This window comes from Trifolium pratense, linkage group LG7 (genome assembly GCF_020283565.1).
Source record: "Trifolium pratense cultivar HEN17-A07 linkage group LG7, ARS_RC_1.1, whole genome shotgun sequence".
In the NCBI taxonomy this organism is placed as follows: domain Eukaryota; kingdom Viridiplantae; phylum Streptophyta; class Magnoliopsida; order Fabales; family Fabaceae; genus Trifolium; species Trifolium pratense.
The window spans coordinates 4,688,710-4,711,376 of record NC_060065.1 but is presented as its reverse complement, the minus strand read 5'-3'; the positions used below and the strand labels follow the sequence as shown (position 1 = coordinate 4,711,376).

Below are 22,667 nucleotides of genomic sequence, written 5' to 3'. Positions count from 1 at the left end.
CAAGAATTAAATCTTTAAATACTTAGTCATAGTGGTTCAAATCATGTCATCAAAAACTCTAAATAAATGCCTAAAAGCTTGAACTTTAAATGAAGGTAGATGAATGAGGAATTTACACTTGCATTCCTTCTCTGTCATTCTATCTAATCTTGCTATACTTTCTTTCATCAATATACAATACTAAGAATGTTTATGAATTCAGTATCTATCCTATTAACAAGCTCAATCTGAGCACAAGAATATTTATCTATCTACATTTTTACACACATCCTTTCATTTGAAGCAAAGGTGCAGGTTTAATATACCAATACCTAAGGTAAGAGTAACAAGCCCTAGGTTGTAGCATAGTATTCAAAAAATATGCATAGTAATGGAGAGGATTGTAGGCGCAGATTCAAGCGACTTGTGAGTTGATAGCTCAAGGACCATTGTGTTGCCATCTCTGACTCCTTCATTTGCCTAATTACTCTGGCCTGTAATAAAAATAATGACTTTACCAATGAGTCACAGTAAAATAGAACCTTCTGTTTCAACATCCAAAGGATATGGAAACAAATTGGTGCATCTACCTATCATGTGACTACAACAAGATTATATGCTTAAAAAAGAATTTTCTTAAAAAGGTTTCAGGCCCAGGAATGGTTAATTACTCAACCAATTGACCATGTTTAAACTGCAATGAGTGGCTCATGAGCGAGTAACCACTTGTTTATACATCAAGAATTCCGTCTATGTTTTTCCCTCTATTATGATCAAAATAGAGTTTCTGTCATCTATTATAGTCTAAATGCTGATACAGTTGATTGACAAGAGAAGTTGGTTGACAATAATAGCCATGTAGCACCAAGACTTAAGATTAAAGGTGTGTCTGGTGTTTGATAAGTGTCGGTTTCCGACATCAACACAATACCAATGTGTGGTTACATTCAAGTATACTATTTTCTCAAATTATTACTAGTGCCGACATGTGAGTGTCGTGCCTGTGTCAATGCATCACAGTTAATAGGATTAAGAACCCTGTATCGGGAAGAAGCAAAACTTTGAAAGATGAACTACTTTTATTGTGATCACCTGTAGGCGTTTCCCAAGCTGGACTTCAACATCTGTTCCAAATGTTAGATTACTGGCAAGAAACTCAAAAGTATCTGCCGTAGCACCAGCAGATTTCAAACTAGGAACCTGAGGTGAGTATACTACCCTCCACCTAGCCTTGCCAAACTCACCCTTCCCTTCTATCCGTGGCATTATTTTTTCAAGAGTAGCCGTTGCAAGTTTTCCAAGGGCAAGTTGACCATTGCCTTTCAAAATGGATTCTGCTAACTGACTCTCTAATTTTCTGACAGCCTGCATGAGTAGAAAATATTGATCCAGTAGCAAATGGAGATTTTATGTAAACGTAGCACAGTGCATGTTAAGATTTTATCAAGTAAGATAATAGATAGCAGTATCTTTTACCTCATTAGGTGAAAGTGTATCCTGTTCCACACTGCTCTGCCAATTGCTAGCCCGTCCTTGAATCCTATATTGGCACTGAGATCCAACCAAGGCTAAATCTAGCATTGGATCTAGTCCATACTCAGGCTCAAACTTCGCAATATTCAAATGTTCCCGTTTTAATCTAACCTGCTTTTGAAATGGATTTTATCAACATGAACAATGAAATAAGAAAGGGACAGGGCAAACAAACATATAACTAGCCTAGGAGTTTTTTAAGCAAAAGCACCACCATAGAAACAGTGATCCCAACTAGGGCAGCACCACTAGCTCTACCGATCATTTGTAGTATACCAAATGGTAATAAGACAAAAAGAATACAAAGAAAACACGAGGGACATACAACAAACCCATCACACAAACCTGTGTTGCTAGTAGCTCAACTTCACCATTCTCAAGTACCAGTATACCCTTAGGTGTTATACATTTGGGATTGGAGAGACCATTCAACTCGAGCTCTCCACTAACAGTAAATATAAGAATCAAAGGATAAACTATCTTCAATTCTGGTCCAAGCACAAGCTTCAAATCACTAAGGCGAGTTTCTATACTTGGTTTTATCTTCATTTTCTCCGTGTCCTTATCAGCATGAGTCGACTCATTCACTGTCATGATTTATTTTTCAGGAGAGATGTCATAATATATTCGTAAAGCAATAATTCTGAAAGATATAACATAATGAACTCAACTAAATGTGCAAATGCACCAACATAAGCACATTAATAAGATCATGCAATCAAATAATTGATCTTGGCATCTCCTTCCGAAGAATTTTCAATAATAAACTGCATGGCACAGCAAAGAAAAAAAAATTAAAAATTCTTGAGTTGTATTTTCAGTGTTTTTACAACAGATTTTAATCCCCCCTTAACTCTAGAATTGTAATTAAAAGGTTCAATGTAAATTAATCAATATAAGTGTATTAGAGTCTGTACTTTCAAATCATAAAAAATATTATTCATTTTACTCCATCTTTTTTCTTTCAATTTGGTATCAAAGCTCCATATTAAGAATCTTTGCTTCTACATTAGTGAAGAAATGCAGATGCAACTCTAATGTTATTGAAAGGTGTGCCAGAGTTTTAGATTGACACACAGTTAACTTTGATAAGTAAAAGGGAGAAGATCAAATGCTAAACTGATTAAAATGTGAAGTATTACCAAAGGTAGAGGATTGAGAAGATTTGGTCGTCGAAGAAGCAGGTCTTGAGCCAAAATACTGTGAAATATATCTTGAAGGAAATGCTTGACTATCACTACTACCAGCAGAAAGTGCAGATTGATTTGAAGCAAATGTTGGACCATCACCATTACCCCCATCGTGTGGCAAATATACTTCTCCATGACTAAGTTTAATATTCCCAGAAATGATTGGTTGCAATATTGAACCAGTTATTTGCAACTGGGTGTCAATCTGGCCACTGACAAAAGTATAAATAAAAAACGTTATATTGCCAAAAGTCAATAGTAATATTTTAGATTTAATGGTCATATCTACATGCACCGATGAATAAGAAGGCAACCTTAAAGTATTTTTCGCATGCACTTCTAGAACATCACACTTTAACTCAATTTTGTCATCGACGGTTGCTTCACTAGCTCTGAGAGGAAGGTTCCCTTTTACAAGCAGTTTCCCTTTTCTGCTTAGCCTACTCTCCAGTGAGGTGATGGATAACTTGTTTGATTTCATTTGAACAGTACCACCAAAGTTGGTTAGCGGCTTCCGAAACACTGGTGAAGATATAGACGCCCTATGGAATATTGCATAGCCATTAAGCAATGGTTGATCAACCGTACCTTGCACCTATTAGCTCAATCCATAAAACAAAATTTAGATAAGTGAGTAAAAATCAAAGAATCATATGAAAAAATTGTATTGACCAATGACCACACCAACCTTAAGCATGACATCAGCTTTGCCATGAAGCCAATTGGCATAAGGAGATAAAGCTGTTACCAGCATCATTCCCCCATCTTTTATATCGGCATCCACCCTGACTTCTTCGACATCTAAAATTTGCGAATATAAACCTTCAAGGCTTTTTGCTAACTGTGTGTTCCAAACTTCTTCATTTCTGTCTCTAAAAATGTTATTGTTTCTGGCATCAGCAGTTGTCCCTCTATTTTTCTCCCTCACCCAATCAGGAACCAAACTAGCCCGACTCTTATCCAATTCTGCATCTTGCTGTAACATGTTGCTTTGATCAAAAGTAACCGGAATGCTTCCTTGAATTAGTACATGACCATGTTGGATTATAGGTTCAAATTTTGCATTGAATAGAAAACGACTGGTTGGTGTTAGAGAAGCAACAACTTCTGCTCGTTCAAGATCAACTCCGCCGATGGAACCATCAAGGAGCCTTATTTGGACATCACATTCTGGATTTGTTAAACTTCCTCTAAGATCTCCTTCCATATGCAAGATACCCTTAATAACTGCTAATGGAGGCCCAAAAGAATGAACAGAGCCTGTTGCGGTAGACTCAACAAGCTGTGCAACAGTTGGGACTAGACTAACAGGAAAGTTTAAGATGGCAAAATGAAGGTTGGTTTTATGCCCTAACAAAGTTCCATCAGCATGAACGGTGGCATTATCATTCTGGATAAAGAAATTCTCCAGGTGCATACCATAATCATTACTGTAAGCACCAACAACCAAGACGCGCTGAGTTTTATAGTCTCCCAACTCCCAATCCTCACCGTGAAAGTCAAATTTTGACTGAAATTACATCAAAGAAGAAAGTCAATCTTCAATAAGTCAATAATTTATGCTAACTTCAAGTAATAGTAATACAAACAATAATAAGTTTTTACCAGGGTGTCTCCATTCCCTCCACCACTTGCATCAAGAGAGCCATGCCAGCGACCTTTGATATCAAATAAATCGGGCAGATTTAAATCTTCAGGAACAGCATCATGTGATGGAGCATGGTGCCCCCTTATTAACTGCAATTTGAACACCATTACAGACGAAGGAACTTCAACTTTTGCAGTGAATAATTGGGATCATTAATATTACGAACAAAAAATAAACATTGCATGGACACTTCAGGTTATGTGCAAAAATTAGATGCATCAAGTATTGTGGCTATTCAAAGGAAAATAAAAGTATAGCGATCCCTTGATAATACCTCAAGCAGTTGTTGAGAGCTTGTTGAATATAATCCCATCGACTGCAAACTTTGAATAAAAAAATCCTACAAACATGTAACATGGCAATATGCATAATCAATTTCATTTTCTTCAAAATATAAGTATACAGGATGAGCAACAGATTTTTGGTAAACAACTCACATACAGAAAAAATATTACTTCAATTAAGTTATTGATTTTTTAATGCTCCAGTTATTTACAATATTAGGGTGTATTTGGTTTTTAAATTCTTTTCTATTTACTTTTATTTTTACTAACAACTACAAAAGCATCACATTGTTTTCACTTTATTCGTAGTTTTAGGATTTAGGTGATGGGGAAGATAAATTTGAAATTTTTAAAAGCAAAAATTAATTATGAATGTATTTAAAGACATTGTCATTAGTCATGTATCGTAATCAACTGATTACACACCAAAACTTGATTATGAATATATGAAACCACCCAAGTACCACCTTTGATCTTGAGAGAACAGTAGGATCTGTGCTACGAGAAAGAAGTCTTGCAAGAGGAAGCATCTCAGCAATCTCCCCTCTACATACTTCAAGTTTCATTCTCCACCTGCCCGTCGAGGATATAACGCTACCAAGATGCCTAGAAATTAGCCTTTTTAAAAAGCCGTCCTCTTTTCCATCAACAGGATTACGATCACAGGCTCTAGGCAACACATATTCACCTTGAAGTTCATAATGACTGTTGCTTTGTTCAAAGATAACTTTTTCAATTGTGATCTGAACAAATTGCACATTAACAAACATTCAGTATCCTCAAACACGGTTCCAAAACAGTTTTATCAATATAATATATGAAAGCACAAGATCGTTATCACAACCTAGAGTGATAAATAAATCATAAACTACAGAGTTTCTAACATCGTATTCAAGTTCAGCACCGGTCATGCTAAACATACTTCTATGTTGATTCATAGGATAGCAATAAGTTGTAACTTAAATTCGGGTTCAAAAGTAAGAGGGACAGTCCTAGTTACTCACAACATCTCCAATCCACCTAGCCGCCACATCCAGGGATTTACCAAGAACACCAATGAATTTTGGCTGAAGTACAGATAAGATTCCATGTCCTCTTCGTTTTTGAAGATTAACCTGGATTTCTGCCTGAAATAAGATACCAGCCCAAAACAGCATATATTATTTTCATTACATGACCATTAAATAATGCCTCGACCAAGTCATAATTCAGGCAGAACTAAACAGAAAAATAGACAGTTGAAGATATAAAAAGCATCAAAGCCGGTGGGAAGTCAAAATTTGCACATTGGGATGGTGAAAACCTTGTCTAATCTTCCTAAAGGCCGACCTCCTTATGATCGAAATGTGCATAGGAGGGTATAGACATGGACAACAATGACAGAGACACAATGAAGTCCAATGGTTAAATATGATTGCTTACCCTCTGAATAGTTCCCCTGAGAGAAGCAAGCTCCAGCTCATCAAGTGGAAAATTTTGTATCTACAAGTACAGTACATTCCATGTAAGAAAAAATTGTTGAAAGTACTCTATAATTTCAGAGTATGTTTATTCCAATGTAAGGGTGCTCCTTTTATAGGAGACAGTACATAAAGACACTCCACAAATTAAGGAGTGGTTTATGGAATTAAAATAAAGTAGTATCAAGGCTAATAATGATTAAATATTTCAACTGACAATAATATTTTTCAATATTAATTTTTCGTTTAGTATGAAGTGATAAAAAAATATGGAAGCAGAGAAACAAACACTAGACAAATAATTTGAAAAGAGCTACCTCCAAGCTGGCTGAATGACTTTGTTGGATACTGACACTGGCCCCCAATTTCCCCTTTTGAAGTGAAATAGACAACAGTTGTCCACTTTGCAGACCATCTTCATCACTGGACTGTAGTGGCCCAATAAACTCCACTTCAAGACTTTCATCAGGCCTACCAGAGGCATCCAACTGCATTCCATAAAAAAAGAGGAAGTTACAACAACTGTATATATTAAATAGATCCAGACAATTATAACTTGCCTTCCATAAAGATGATAAAACTTGCAGACATAAAATAAAGGCAGTTAAATGATCAGTCCACTAGTTGGGGGGGGTGATTATACTGTACATATGACTTTTTTTTTTTACACAAACAAACTCAACTCATATCATTTATCAACTGGTTCTCAATACAAGTAGGAATTAAATGAACCAGTTGACTCATATGACTTAAGAACACATAAGAAGATGATTCACAAGCGGATAACTTGAACTCTCTACATAAATATCAATCATTTTCCTAAATTAACATTGTTGTAAATAAATAATAAATATTCTATTATTAGGAGTAATCTTCTATTAGTAATTTGTATTCGGCCCATGAGCCCATTAGGTTAGAATAGCCTATATAAACACATTAGTGATTGTAAATTATTCATAACTTGAAATATAATAATATATTCAGTTTTCACATGGTATCAGAGCTCTCGTTCTTTGAGGGCCTTGCTTCCGCATAAACCCTAGTCGCCTTCATTGCGGTCATAAACCCTAATTGCCTTCATTGCAGGATTAGGATTTGTTACTACTGCCTTTATTGCAGTTTCAGCAAACAGTTGCGAAATCACTGTCCGCGTGGCACTGTTCATCCACGGCCCTGTCAACACGCGTACTGTTCATAGCAGTACTGTTCCTGCGTCACTGTTCATTCAAAAAAAAAAACTTGGATTTTTTGCTATTTTGTTCTCCTTATTAAGAGAATCACATGACATCGGTCAATATGTCAAAAAAAGGATTTGTTCCACTCAACCAAGATGAAATAAAGATGTTGAAATCTTTTCTTAGTGAATTGGAGACACCAACAACGGTTACAACTTCTCTGGCATATTCAGGTATGTTTACAACATTTGTTTCCGTTTCCACTTTCTCTTGGTAAGTCTCAATTTTCTGTTGGATTTAATGCTTCGGACAAACCCTATAACCAATATTGGATACTGGATTCTGGAGCCACTAACCACATGACACCCTTACCCACACAATTTTCCACTTATTCACCTTGTCTCAGTAACAAGAAAATATCCACAGCAGATGGTACCCTTTTAACTGTAGCAGGTCAAGGAGATATCCAAATAAGTCCATCTATAATCCTACGAAATGTCCTTCACATTCCCAAATTGTCTACTAGCCTAATTTCCATACAAAAACTCACCAAAAACCTATCATGTAATGCTATTTTTTATGACAATGCTTGTGTTTTTCAAGATAAGCATTCGGGGAGGACAATTGGAAATGCGAGAGAATTGAATGGTCTTTATTACTTGGATAACCAAAATCTTCCCCCAAATCCACTCAACAACAACAACTCACTTTTTTCGGAATCAATTAAGACCAACAGGGAGAAGGTCTTTCTATACCACCGTCGTCTTGGTCATCCTTCATTTAGAGTCATGAAACAAATATTTCCTTCCTTTTTTAAAAATTTAGATGTTGAGAGTCTTTGTTGTGAGGTGTGTGAACTTGCTAAACACAAACGTGCCTCTTTTCCGGTCAGTAACAAAGTGAGTACTTCTCCATTTTATTTAATTCATACTGATGTGTGGGGTCCTTCTAATGTTCCAAATATATCGGGTGCTCGATGGTTTGTAACCTTCATCGATGATTGCACTCGGGTTACATGGGTCTACTTACTAAGACAAAAGTCCGAGGTTACCTCTGTGTTTCTACATTTCTTCTCATTGGTAAAAAACCAGTTTGGAGTGAGTATTAAGAGGGTCAGGTCTGATAATGCCAAAGATTACTTCAATCAAGGACTTAATTCCTTTTGTCAAAAAGAGGGTATTATTCATGAGTCCTCTTGTGTCAAAACACCCCAACAAAATGGGATTGCTGAGAGAAAAAACAGGCATTTGTTAGATCAAACACGTGCTATATTATTCCAAAATAAGGTTCCCAAGAAGTATTGGGGAGAGGCGGTTTTAACCGCATCGTATCTCATAAATCGTTTACCTTCTAGTGTCCTTGCCTCTAAAACTCCTATGGAGGTTCTATCCTCATTTTATCCTGATGTGTCCACCTCTTGTAATCTAATTCCTAGAATATTTGGGTGTAAGTCGTTCGTCCATATCCATAGTGATGGTAGAGGGAAACTTGATCCTAGAGCCTTAAAGTGTGTCTTTATAGGGTATTCTTCCACCCAAAAGGGTTACAAATGTTATCATCCACCGTCTAATAAATTCTTTGTCTCTCGAGATGTCACCTTTCATGAACAAGAAAGTTACTTCGCTCAAACTCATCTTCACGGGGAGAGCACAAGTGAGGAAGATGAGTCTCTTATACTTCCTGACCTTAATATCGGACCAGAAGTTGAGGCTGAAACTAGAAGTGACAATGTTGAGACTGAAATTGATCCTAAAAATGTTGAAACTAGAGGTGACAATGTTGAGACTGAAATTGATTCCGAAAAAGATGGAAATGTTGGTGTTGATGTAAGATATGGGAAGAATTTAGTATACACAAGGAAAAAGAATATCATTCCTGAATCTACTCATATCTATGAATCCAATCCAACATTACATGAAGAAACTTTCCTTGACCCTTCAAAATCTAGTGATTCAATTTCCGAATTTTCTCCTGTTCAGGTACCAGAATCTAGCTCAACCTTACAAGAACCCAACCCGATAAAACATAAAAAACCAAAATCAAGAGAAGTAACACCAATACACTCTAAAGACTCGCATCTCCCAATTGCCCATAGGAAAGAAACTAGAACCTGCACCAACAAGCCACTTTACCCTCTATCCAATTACTTATGCTTTGAACAATTATCAACTACCCATAAAGTCTTCCTCACAAGTCTAAACACTACCACAATACCTACTTCCTTGTCTGAGGCATTGTCTGACAGGAAATGGAAACAAGCCATGGATTTGGAAATGGAGGCACTTGATAAGAACAATACTTGGGAATTGGTCTCTCTACCAAATGGAAAGAAACCTGTAGGGTGCAAATGGGTATACACTGTAAAATACAAGGCTGATGGATCTATTGAGAGGTACAAGGCAAGATTGGTAGCCAAAGGGTTCACTCAGACTTATGGAATAGATTACTCAGAGACATTTGCTCCAGTTGCAAAAATGAATACTGTTAGGGTGATATTATCTTTAGCAGCTAATTACAATTGGAACTTGCAACAATTTGATGTAAAAAATGCTTTCCTTCATGGAGAACTTGAAGAAGAGATCTACATGGATGTACCCCCTGGATATCGTGAAGATATTGCTGCCAACACCGTGTGTAAGTTAAAAAAGGCTTTATATGGACTAAAGCAATCACCACGAGCTTGGTTTGGAAGATTCACTAAAGTTATGGTTGGTTTGGGCTTCAAACAAAGTCAAGGAGACCATACTTTATTTGTTAAACACTCTGAGTCAGGGGGAGTCACAGTGTTATTGGTGTATGTGGACGACATTATCGTAACAGGCGATGATGAAGAGGAGCAGCAAATGTTAAGTCAACACTTAGCCAAGGAATTTGAGATTAAGACCTTGGGAAAATTGAAGTATTTTTTGGGAATAGAAGTGGCTCACTCTAAGAAAGGAATTTTCATATCCCAACAAAAATACATTACCGACCTTTTGCAAGAGACTGGCAAGACAGCATGCAAGCCTGCATGTACACCAATTGATCCAAATATAAAGTTGGGGAATGCAGAAGAAGATGTTGCGGTTAATAAGGAAATGTATCAAAGATTGGTCGGCAAACTGATATATTTATCACATACTAGACCTGATGTTGCTTTTGCTGTAAGCTTGGTCAGCCAATTCATGCACCAACCAAAGGAGATTCATCTACAAGCTGCACTCCGAATTGTTCAATATTTGAAAGGAACTCCACGTAGAGGAATTTTGTTCGAACGAAATGGAAGTGTGGGACTTGAAGCATATACTGATGCTGACTATGCAGGGTCAATTGTGGATAGGAGATCAACTACAGGATATTGCACTTTTTTAGGTGGAAATCTTGTGACTTGGAAGAGTAAAAAACAAAGCGTGGTATCCAGATCTAGTGCTGAAGCAGAGTTCAGGGCAATGGCACAAGGTATATGTGAATTACTATGGCTGAAAAGCATCTTGGAAGACTTGAGGATAAAGAGTGATGAACCAATGAAACTCTATTGTGATAATAAATCTGCTATTAGCATAGCTCATAATCCAGTGCAACATGATAGGACCAAACATATTGAAGTTGACCGACACTTCATCAAAGAAAAATTAGATAGTGGTCTAATTTGCACTCCATATGTCTCTTCCCAAGGCAACCTTGCAGATCTTCTAACTAAGGGGCTGAACGGCAATAACTTTGAAAGAATTGTTTCCAAGTTGGGAATGATAAATATTCATTCACCAGCTTGAGGGGGAGTGTTGTAAATAAATAGTAAATATTCTATTATTAGGAGTAATCTTCTATTAGTAATTTGTATTCGGCCCATGAGCCCATTAGGTTAGAATAGCCTATATAAACACATTAGTGATTGTAAATTATTCATAACTTGAAATATAATAATATATTCAGTTTTCACAAACATAAATAATATAAAAAACAAGGTCGACATAAATTGGATCCAACTTTGTCCATGATTATATTGCAACAAGTTACGGCCATGCAGTCTATTAAACAATTTTATAGCATCTCAAAACGAAACATCTTTTAAGGAGAGAGTTTTATTCTTCACCTTGATACACTCGGGAGAAAGTCTCAACAACCCAGACAGCTGAGGTGCAAGCATCAATTGGTTCAGTTTGAGACCAGAGATTGAAACCTCACCAACGAGATAATCTGCACTTCCTTTCTCCAATATGTGTAGATGTTGCCCATTATTGTCAAAATTTTGTTCCATCATAGTGCAACTGGGTTCTAAAAGCTTTCCTTGAAACTTTACTCTTCCAGTAGCTTTCAGGAGCAAAGGTTTTGGAAAATCCAATGTATAAGTAGTAACCAAGCGAAAGAATTCAAACCCATGCATATTCAGATCAATCTCAATCCCATCAAAAGTAAATGGAGTAGCTTTTGGACAAAAATCTTCTCTTGTAAGAGAAATATCATCAGAACGATATGTTCGAACTTTCATATACAAATCAAATGCAGCTGAAGCAGAATTAACAGTAACGAAATCATGTGAGATTAAGATGTCTCCTCTAGCATCACTAAAAGACCCTTCTGCAGAAGGTGCAGTCCATTTTATATCAAGTGTTCTGCATAAAAAAGTAAAATGAGAAAATAGTTTTGATAAAACAAATCATTAGAGACCGGAAAGAAATATTGGATAAGACATCTCGAAGAGATAGCCATAATGAGGAAGAGGAGGAATGCAAAGTGCAAAAACGGATAATTTAATTATATAATAAGCAAAAATATTGCTGAATCTTTATCAATTAAAATTAGTTATAAAACTGAAAAGGTGACAAACTTACGGTTTTGAAAGAGATCCCGAAATTTTTGTCTCTCCATGTAATACCCCTAGTTTGAGTGGCATCAAACTATGATAATTGGGAATGTAATGAAGCATGATTTTTTCAATGTCTAAACTTCCAGAAAAGTTGACATCTATTGCTGTCTCATCCTCTTCACCCTAAGAACAAATAAGTTGGAAAAGATATTCATATTCTGAAGTTCTTTTTTCGCCGAATCGATGTCAATAAAACAGGTGATAAAAAATGCAAATATTAAAATACACCTTCCTATAAAAGGATCATAAAGTGAGAGTGAATATGGTGTTTCAAAATTTCATGCTAATGCTTCCATGATGTCTTTCCCGTAAGTATTGAAAAAAGGCTTTGTAATAGTTTATAGGCCATATACCTCTGGGCATATCCATGCAGTTCCAGCCCCTCGAATTTCACCACCATCCACAAGGCTTGCCCTAATTCCATATAAATCGGCAACCTGTGCTATGCAGCGTAAGGGTTAACAGAATATAATATTCTTGAAGAGACTAATAGACTTAGAGGATTTAGGAAACTGCTTGAATGAATAGCACTCAGCATACCTATGATTATATATACATCAAAGAATAGTTTCAAAGGCATAAATAAGAAGAAAGCATTTCCTAGAATACTAAGGTTTCAAATTTCAATCCTACTTGACACTAGTTAATGATCCAACACAAAGTAAATTCCAATAAACATTATACATAAAAATGAGTCACTACTCTGAACCACCCTATGCAAAATTATTACCGCTTTCAACTTACACAGTTATCAGTGTTGAAAGTAAAATTGGCAGATATGTATGAAAATGGCACGCGATCAAATGCTGCCAGTGCACCAGCCTCTTTACTTTTAGCAAGTGCTTCAGATGCTACAGTTGCAGGAGTGTCAACATGTAAAGAAGATAATGTCCTAGAAACCATTCCAGTTCCCACAAAAACAGGATTATCAAGTGGGCCTTGGCAGTTAATCAGAGCAGTTACTGATCCTGCTAGCTGCAACCAATAAACCTTAATGTTAAATACAGAAATGAAAAACACAATGATTGATATCGGATAGGTAAATATCACACTTTTTTTAGTAAGGATTCTGTAACAAATATCAAGAAATTATGTTTTCATAAAACTTAATATCATTGTTTTACGGTAATGTAGAAGGTAAGGTTTGCATAAAACCTAATTTCACTGTTTTCAAAATTAACAAATGCAAGATACAGAAAGAAAATAAAATATGAGGATGGAAATGATCGGCTTACAGAACAATAACATACCGGGAAGGAGAAAGATTTCATGTTGAAAGTTCTCATCAAGTCATTCACTTCAACACCAGGAACCTGGAAATTTGATCAACAAAGTATCAAAGGAAAGGTGAAAAAATTTAACTATCTTTTGTGAAATTCAGAGGTATGGAATATTTGCAATTAACAGTAAGGAATCTTGCTATTTGGAATGAGTGTTAACCACAATCTCTCATTGAACAGTTATATAAGCAATATCAACTTCTGCATTCAATAAACCTCAATGTCATTCATATCATCCATTTCCATCAATATAAACATGGCCTAAGGTTTTATGATATTAGGGTCCTTGACATGGCATCCGTTGCAATCCTCAGCCGTAGAGGTAAATAATTATACAGACAGACATACAAACATACATAAGATTATAAGTACCTGGCACATAATATGTAATTCGCCTTCCTCGGGGTGAATTCCAAAATCTCCTGATGCTTCTAGAGGAATGCTGCCAAACCAGCCACATGCATTGTGTAAAAATATCCTTTGAACACGAAAACACAAACTTGCTGATATGTTCTGGAAAAACCAAACTATTTGATCACCTTGAAGGTTATTTAAATCATCTTTGGCAATGCTTATTTAATGGTTAACCTCTTGACAATGGGGAATGAAAATCAATGCAGAATGTTTAACTTCATATATAGATTTTCTAATATTTCATATGCATTATTTCTTTATGATAGAAAAGTAACTGATGTATATAAAGCTCACCAGTCATATGTCACTTTTAATATATAGTATATTTTAGTGAACAATTAAAAATACAGTGCATATGCAATGGCTCAGTTGCTTTTCAAAAGAATTACAGATGAAAGATATAAAAAGGGGATTGCACAAAGCATTTTAATACAGATGAAACGAAGACTTACGGAAAAACATGATGGAGCATCCAATAGTTGGAAGTTTAATCCGGTCACATCAAGCTGTCCATGAAGATTTGGGAAAGTTTCACCTTTAGACATGCACAAGTGAACCTATAACACAAGAAACAATATATCAAACAGATTTAGCAATGTCAATTATCAAGAATAACTAGCAAATAGCAGCATTCTATTGCCATGATAGTTATAACACTGCCTGAACTCTGAAGAAGTTGATGTAACATGAGATCTAAAAATTTCCACAGCCAAAGCCAAAAGCTATAGCACTTCCATGTCTATGAGCCAATGAAACGGCTAGGGAAGGAGCTTCTATTGACATATCCAAGCCAAACTAACCGAGACCTCAACATATGGGTATACGTCTGGTCAAAGAATGCTGATATAATCGACATTAACATGAAAATTTATAGTATTAAACATAACTTAGAACTATCTTTTGATCGATGGTCAATATTAGTGATGTATGCAGTTAGTGTTTAGTGGGATATGGTTATGGGTGATTTGGTTTAGTGAGATAAAATATTAGTGCCATTGATTAGGTCACTTTATTTCTCTGACTCAAATTAACTGTTCCAGTTCAGGCAGATTTTAGGCTTATATAGACCACTAGAGATCAGTATCAGGTGTTATTTACCAAACATTCTAGAATTCCACAAATAAAATTTCCCACAACTGAAACTAGAAACAATCTTTACTATGGTTACCATAGATCATGAAAGTAACATTAGGTTAAAGAAGCACCTCACCGCTGGCCCTCCCTTTAGACCATGTAATTGGAATTTCTAGGATCCTTTCAAATAGCTGCATAGAAATTAAGCCAGGCATAAACTATATAAGCATTCATACAGAATAAATGGCAAAGTAGGAAGATGACAAAATTTAGAATTTTAAATTACTATATACTTTACCGGAGCATAAAGATTGTCAACTTTCAAATTAGTATGCCAATTTTGCTCAGTAATGTCAACAAAAACATTGGCAGACAACCAACCGCCATCTTTGCATGTAACATCTGACCTCCATGGCTTACAATCTCCACTCAGGTGTAAATTTATATGGCTGTAGTGATTACGAAACTTCACATGACCATTGACATTCTCCATCTCCCTGAAAGTAAGACATACAGATCGTCAAAATTCATACAGAATGTCATTTTTCATAACAAGACTTCCGGTTCCAATATAGAAGCATCTCTATTGTATTTACAAGTTACAAAAACTATTGCTTCATCTACCAGCCTCAAGATTATACTCGATAATCAAAATGATTCTACTTAAAAAAATCATATCTCACTTTTCATCTTATAATGTGAAGATTAGGTACATTAGTACAACTCGTAATTCTGAATCAGTTCAATGAATCCAATGTAAGATACAAGATACACAGCCAAATAAAACAGGACATGCCAAACTTCGAAATGCAGCAAAAGCTATGTGCAACTAAAGTAAGATATTGTGCCAGACTTCATATTCAAAATGGTTAAGTAATAGGAGATAATAGTTCTCACCTAACTTCACTGTCTCCATATGCAAGTAGCATCACAGTTGCGCCTCTGAAATGAACAGCATCCAATGTAATGGGAAGAGTCTTGGTGAGGTCTTCAGGCTGCAGAACATCTACCTCATCTACATGTTCTGCAATAATACATTTATCATCATCATCACTGGCAGCAGATTCTGTAATTATGTCAACATCATTTTTTACCAAATGTGTATCAGGATTCATAGAATGACTGCGAAAGTATGAACGTGCTGCTGATGCACTGTTTTCGAGAATTCTTCTTTTAATAGCAACACCAGATGCAGAGAGGTCACTCCTCTTAGACTTCCTCTTAAATTTGTGCTTCCAATGCCTTTTTATGAGTCTGGACCAAAACTTAAGTCCTGATGAACCAGGAAACTTCACTCTAAAAGGCTTTTCTAAATCTCCATGTTTCATTTCATAATCAACACCCTTGTCTACACAATGGTGACTGTGCTTCCCTTCATTCATGCAGAAAAAGGAACTGGAATCGGTTGTTCCTCTTGAATGAACTTGAGTCTCCTGTAAATCATCGCCTTGGAAGGACTCAGAAACAAAGTAACCCATCTCTGCAGCTTCCCTAGCTGCATCATCCCGTTCGCCCGCTGACCGGGCCGCAGCTTCCTCTCGTGCTAGCCTCTTTGTTCTAGTCCGATGATCGATCCCTTCTTCTGTAGGCAAGTTCCTTTTTATACCGCCTTCAGTATTCGGTATCCCTAACCAACTATAGTCCTTCTTCTGCACAATCAATACACTTGGATTTGACAAAACTGCATCAACCACAACCTTTCCCCTCATCAAACTAACAAAAGGGTGAAGCCGAAGCTTAACAATAGGAGCCTCACCACAAGAAAACTCCTCTTTATGAGGCCCAAATGAACATGACTCCAATGTCAAACTCAAAGGAGAGATTTTTCTAACCTTTCCAATGCGAAAATCGCGCTGAATTTGCTTACTAATTACTAAACAAACAGAAGGCAATAGTTTGGTTTCAACATAACCCTTAACTTTATTACTTCCAAACCAAACCAACAGACACAAACCAGATATAACAACAGTATAAACACATACCCTAATCAAAAAAATCCCTTCTTTCCACAAAGGGATGAAGAAAGGAGAAGAAAAACGTGGTTCCTTATTGGAACATTTCAACCTAGACCCATTTATGGAAACATGGTGTAACCTTAAAAAGTTAACATTTTGACAACAAAAACTAAAATCTTGCCTTATTGGGTTTCCATGTTTGGCAGATACAGTGCACCACCTTTTAGTTTTCTGCAATAAGCTTCTTCTTCTTCTCTTTAACTGCAAATGATTGCTAGTGTTGAAAGTGATAGCATTGTAACCTTTGAGAGAAGAATGAAACTTGATACCGAAGAATGATGTGTTGTTCATTATTAACTCCTTCTCATTCTCAGTTCCTTAAGAATTGTTCAGAAGTACTACGTACGTTGTTGTTGTTGTTTTTTGTTTTCAAAGGTGGGAAGAAAAGAACAAAGACAAAGTGAATTATTTTGTTGCTTGTTTTGATCAAACAGAATAACATGCAATATCTAAACGTTGTCGTTTACTTACATGTACATAAAGCATAGAGTTGAGTTCAAAATTTTGGATGTTAATTCAATTTAAATCTGTGGTTATTGGTTAATTATGGAATTGGATTCTCAAATATTGTTGTTCTAGTATTTGGGTTTTACGGCACTTCTCATAATTTACCCTATATAAAATGAATCTTTTCCCTTCTATATTTTTTCATTTGTTTTTTTGTTTACAATGAGCTGAGGATCGAATTCATGACCTATATTTTTTCATTTGTTTGTGCGCACTCAAATAATTATTTTTTAAAAACTCAAATTAATAACCGGCTTAATGACCAATTAATCTGAATGACACTAATCACTCTCATCCACTAGCAGGGGGGTTCAATTGGAGAGCGCGCTCTATGAACTATCCGATACAAAAAGTGCCATCCAATACAAAAAGTGGCACCGCAAAGATTTAAACTTGAGGTCATGAAAGAAACACACTAAGGTCTTAAGCCTTCACCACCATATGAGTACAACTCTCTTTGTTTTGCGACGCCTTTATATAATTTTGTTGTGAGAGAGGACAACACATCTTGTGTTCACAGATTCCCCAATAAAGATTAATTACTATAAACCGCGGTGGAAACTTTATACATATAATATTGGAATCCATAAAACAAAAGGATCGCCAAGTATAATTCTCTTTGTCTTATGAATCATTGCGTAATTCATTGTAACAAGTAACACATGTTATTTGCATGGGTTCGGATTATTTGGAATTTGGAAAGTCGTACCTCATACCCATAAAATACATTGGTTAAAAGAGAAATGGAAACAAAGTTACCAAAATCACCTGAAATCAAAGGTTATACAAACCACGAAAATCCTACCTTTTTATTTTGGTTCAAAGGACAATCCATCCTTTGAACATAGATCTCATTCTAATCCATCATCAACCTATCTGATCTGACCAGGGAATACAAATGATTTTCCCTTCTCAGCGGTGTTTGATGTCGTCAGCGAAGCCAAGATACATTCTCAACCTTTGAAAGTTGAAACATAATGATAAACACCTGTCTAATATGCCTTTCATAGGAGTATTTTATAATACAGCATTATTATATTAAGGGTTAAATATGCATAATATCTCTGCACTTACGAGTCATTTGAGTTTTAGTCCCTGTATTTTAAAAACATTTCATTTTGCCACTGTACTTTCATTTTACTTTAAAAATGGTCCCCAGACCTTTTTTTTGTTGTTGAAATGACACATTTTTACTGATCTGTCACTATTGACTGGACTTTAGAGTTGATGACTAATTTAATTTTACAGTGAAACGATCAAAATACCCTTAAATAAGTAAATTTTAAAAAGTAAAATAAAATTGACACATCATAAAAAAATGTGCCACTTCAACAAAAAATGAGTTCAGGGACCATTTTTAAAGTAAAATGAAAGTGCAGTGGCAAAATGAAAGGATTTTAAAATGCAGAGACTAAAACTCAAATGACCCGTAAGTGCAGGGACCTTTTGCATATTTAAGCCTTATATTAATAATAAACTAATTAATAAACTAATGAGGAGTTTCCTTGACTCACCCACATGCTGAATACACTGATAGTGGATTACAATAAACAAAATAGAAACGAATCACATACAACATTTCAACGTTTCTGCAGTACACTTCCATGTTTCAATGCTAGAAGGTATTGTTTGATAAGAAGCTTCACACAAATACGTAATTAGATTAACATGTTTTGTTACGTAGAATAATAAATTAATAACTACAAAAAATTTACTGTAAGATCTTGAACAAGCTTTAGGCAAAAACAGTTCCATATTCAGCATCATTAGCCAGATGACATGGATATAGAAGTCCACTAGTATTAATCTATTACTATTACGGTTGAACCCAAAAGAAAAACGGTTAAATGAATTGGATCAATTTCACAAAGTATACCCCATATAAGCAGAGCAACACAGCACATTCAAGAGTAAACTTCAACTTCTCAGTCCAAACTAATTGATCCGCCACAACAAGGCCATAAAGAACCTCAGTACACAAAAAAGGTAGTTCATATAATTTTTAAAACTAAAATTTTCTGTGCCAAAATGTCAATCTATAACAATAAAACAGCACAAATCCAAAAAAGTTTAAGACAATATCTCAGGTCCGCTGAAAAACGACTAGTAATAGGCACCAAGAACCTAAAGCCAACTGTTTATTCGGCATCATCGTATGAACAAGGAATACAAATTCCTGTATTGATGTAAAGGAGAACAAGATTCTTTTACCGCACAGGTTGTTGGTTATAATGGTTCTTCTCCTTTTTCTTTGCAGCAGCAAGCTTTGCGTTCCTTGCAGCAGCCTCTTGAGCAGCAGCTCTAGCAGCAGCATCCATTTCTTTGCTGGATTTCTTCTTCTTCATAGAAGCAACTTTCTTAAGACGCTCTTTCACGTCAACAACAGATGGCTCCTCTTCATTTTCTGTGCCTGTGGCCAAATCAGTTCCGTTGTTTGTTTCTGAGCTGTTGGGCTGACCATTAGATTCTTTCACCTCCTTAGAACCCTTGTCCTTCTTTTTCTTCTTTTTGGCATTCTTGGACTCAGCAGTGGCTTCTTTCTTTTCACCATCTACATCCCCTTCAACACCTTTCTTATCCTGAGGTGCGCCTGCAAATACAATTTTGCAATTGGAACAAATCAACAGTAAGTTCAACAATAAGCTTCCTCGAGTGATTGCATCAAGATATGAAAAAAAGTTCTTCTCTAGGGAAAAAATATATATAAATGTTTGAATCGAGCAATTCATTATTGAATCACAAAACCTGTGAGCGAAAAAAGAAGAAAAGGGAGGTAGATCTTTGGGCAAAAGCAAGAGAAGTCCAGATGGAGAAAGACCAATAGTGTAGAACAAATGAAGGAGCAAATGACCAATCAATAACCTGAACTCAAAAAAATAAACCATAATTCTACAAATAATGTATTATGCAATTCTGCACAATAACTACCTTGCGATTCATCTTGAGATTGACCATCATTACTTTCTTTCGGTTGGACTCCAAAATCAGCCAAAAGAGCCTCGAGCTCTTCAAGTTCCTTTTTCTTCCTTTCCTTTTTGGAGAGTTGTCGTTCAGCCTCCTTTGGTGCCACTGGAACTTCAGCCTGCTTCTTAACCTCGGGTTCAGATATCACAGTGTGCTCTGATTCTGATTCATGCTCGTGCTCCTCCTCAACCTCCTCATCACCTTCATCTAATAAATCCTCCTCACTCTCAGAATCCTGATAAAAATGGTAAAATATCAAATATGGAAAAGCATAAGATTTGTCAAACCATATAAATAAATAACCACACAGACAACACATAATCACACAAACAACACCAAGAAAACACATTGTTAAATCAAAAATTGTAAAATATCAAATCTGGAACAGCATAAAATTTGTCAGACCATAGAAACAAATAACTCCGCCAAGAAAACACATTGTTAAATCATTATACACTCTTTTTTTACAATAAATCATTATACACGTATATTACTGACATTTAGCACGTAAAAAACACGTGATAGACAGTCCAAAGTTTATCATTACTATTCATAGTAACTCCAATTTGCCAATATATACTACTAAAGTAAAATCAAAAGGCACACACAGAACAAACCATCTAATCTTCCCAAAGACAATAAACATTATTTTGAACGAACACAAGATAAGTATCATCAAGATCCATGTTTTCTAATAAGAAAGGCATACAATGCTAGGATATCTCAAGTGACTACTGACTATTTTACGATTGTCGATTTTAAGTTTTTAACATTAATTCAAGTGACAAATTACTTGTACAGATTTTAAACCTAGTCGACTTTATGACTGTCATTAGTCAAAATCAACATATGGGACATCTTAGGTAAAAATAAAAGCTGTGGGAACAGAGTTTGTTAAGAATTAGTGATGATATTATAAACATTTTGATAAGTTTTAAAAGAGCATATGGGAATATCTTACGGAATACATATAAGTTATTTTGAACTTATGTTCATAAACTATCAAAATAGTTAAGAAACAGCTTATACATAACTTATAAAGAATTTCACCTTATTCCTTCTTCAATTGTAAATTAACTTATACATTAAACATTATAATAATCGAGCATTGAAAACATAACCCTAAATCTCAATGGACATTGAAAACAGAATATTCAAACAATATTACAGCCACTCCTATCCTGAATCCATTATTATTCCATGCATAAAGCAATTGAATCCAACCAGCAACACGACATAATCATTACATAAGCACATAAAAAGGTAATAACACTGAATAATGATAATAAATTGATGAAACCTCAAAATTGTCTGGTTTATCCTCAGTGTGATGAGAATCAGAAGCAGTCCAAACATTCTGAGGCGGTGCAGTGGTTGCATAATAGTCATCATCGTCATCAACATCAGCCCATGAAGTTGCATTCAACGGCGCCGGAGCCCAAAAAACCTGAGATTCGGATTCAGATTCCAATTTGGTAGATTTGGAAGCCTTATTCTTCTTATCCTTATCAGATTTCTTCTTCTTCTTAAGAGTATCAAGAGCAGCAAAAACGTTGGTGTTTTTAATCACCAATGAACCATCGTCTCTTCTGCTTCCACCACCAACCATTGTCAACAAAAACCGCTTTTTTTTTACTGATTAATCTATCTATAACTATGACTCCAAATTTTCAACTTTTAACGCTTAATCTCGCAGTTTTAATTATTGTCGGTTCAAATCAAAATAGTGACGAAATCGACTTGTATCTATCTCAAAATTGAAGAAATTAGGCAAAAAAATCGATAAATTATTATCGATTGATATTGAAATTGTAACCTGGTTGAAAGATTTAATAAATAAAAAAGAAAAGAAATTTGAGATCTACGAATTGGGGAAAACGGCGGATTGTAAAATCGACGTTAAGTTTGAGTGAGAAAGTGAAATCGAGATTAGGGTTTGAAGAAAAACAGAGAAGAATTGAATGAATGAAAAGAGGAAGAAATTGAGTGAGATGCAGAGAGAGAGAGAGAGAGAGTTGTTTTCTTCCCAGCTAGGGTTATAAACACACAGACGGAGAAGAAGATAACGAAATGAAAAACAAGAATACGTAACAGACCATTTATAATATAGATTTTTTTACTGCACTATTTTATTTTTCTTTCTTTTTTACTTTTTTTTTTACGGTTTTAACTTTAAGTCCATAAAAAATTATCTTGCAAAATTGATTTTAAAAAATCAGGTGGAGAGTCGTCATGAGCTTAGTTCGGTTGGTCTTGTATTTTAAACCTCAGACGCTTTTCTTATTCGTGGTGGAATTT

At 35.5% G+C, this 22,667-nt stretch overlaps 2 protein-coding genes across 2 annotated transcripts; both read right to left on the bottom strand.

Moving 5' to 3' along the window:
• Window positions 1-40: 40 nt before the first annotated feature.
• On the bottom strand, window positions 41-17,317 carry LOC123894435 (protein TIC236, chloroplastic-like). Its single transcript, XM_045944440.1, has 23 exons — window positions 15,781-17,317; window positions 15,182-15,380; window positions 15,015-15,074; window positions 14,262-14,366; window positions 13,768-13,908; window positions 13,366-13,428; window positions 12,860-13,090; window positions 12,469-12,552; window positions 12,081-12,238; window positions 11,342-11,861; window positions 6,412-6,582; window positions 6,057-6,116; window positions 5,639-5,761; window positions 5,102-5,377; window positions 4,625-4,690; window positions 4,308-4,439; window positions 3,391-4,212; window positions 3,017-3,297; window positions 2,655-2,914; window positions 1,858-2,099; window positions 1,456-1,623; window positions 1,072-1,344; window positions 41-473 (listed from the first exon to the last, which is right to left on the bottom strand). The coding sequence occupies exons 1-23, from the start codon at window positions 17,187-17,189 to the stop codon at window positions 333-335; spliced, it is 5,985 nt and encodes a 1,994-aa protein (XP_045800396.1). The 5' UTR covers window positions 17,190-17,317; the 3' UTR covers window positions 41-332.
• A 1,991-nt stretch (window positions 17,318-19,308) lies between these two features.
• On the bottom strand, window positions 19,309-22,453 carry LOC123894434 (nucleolin-like). The gene is made up of 3 exons (XM_045944439.1): window positions 21,670-22,453; window positions 20,334-20,604; window positions 19,309-19,995 (listed from the first exon to the last, which is right to left on the bottom strand). Exons 1-3 carry the CDS (start codon window positions 21,976-21,978, stop codon window positions 19,613-19,615), a joined length of 963 nt encoding a protein of 320 aa, XP_045800395.1. The 5' UTR covers window positions 21,979-22,453; the 3' UTR covers window positions 19,309-19,612.
• Window positions 22,454-22,667: the final 214 nt, after the last annotated feature.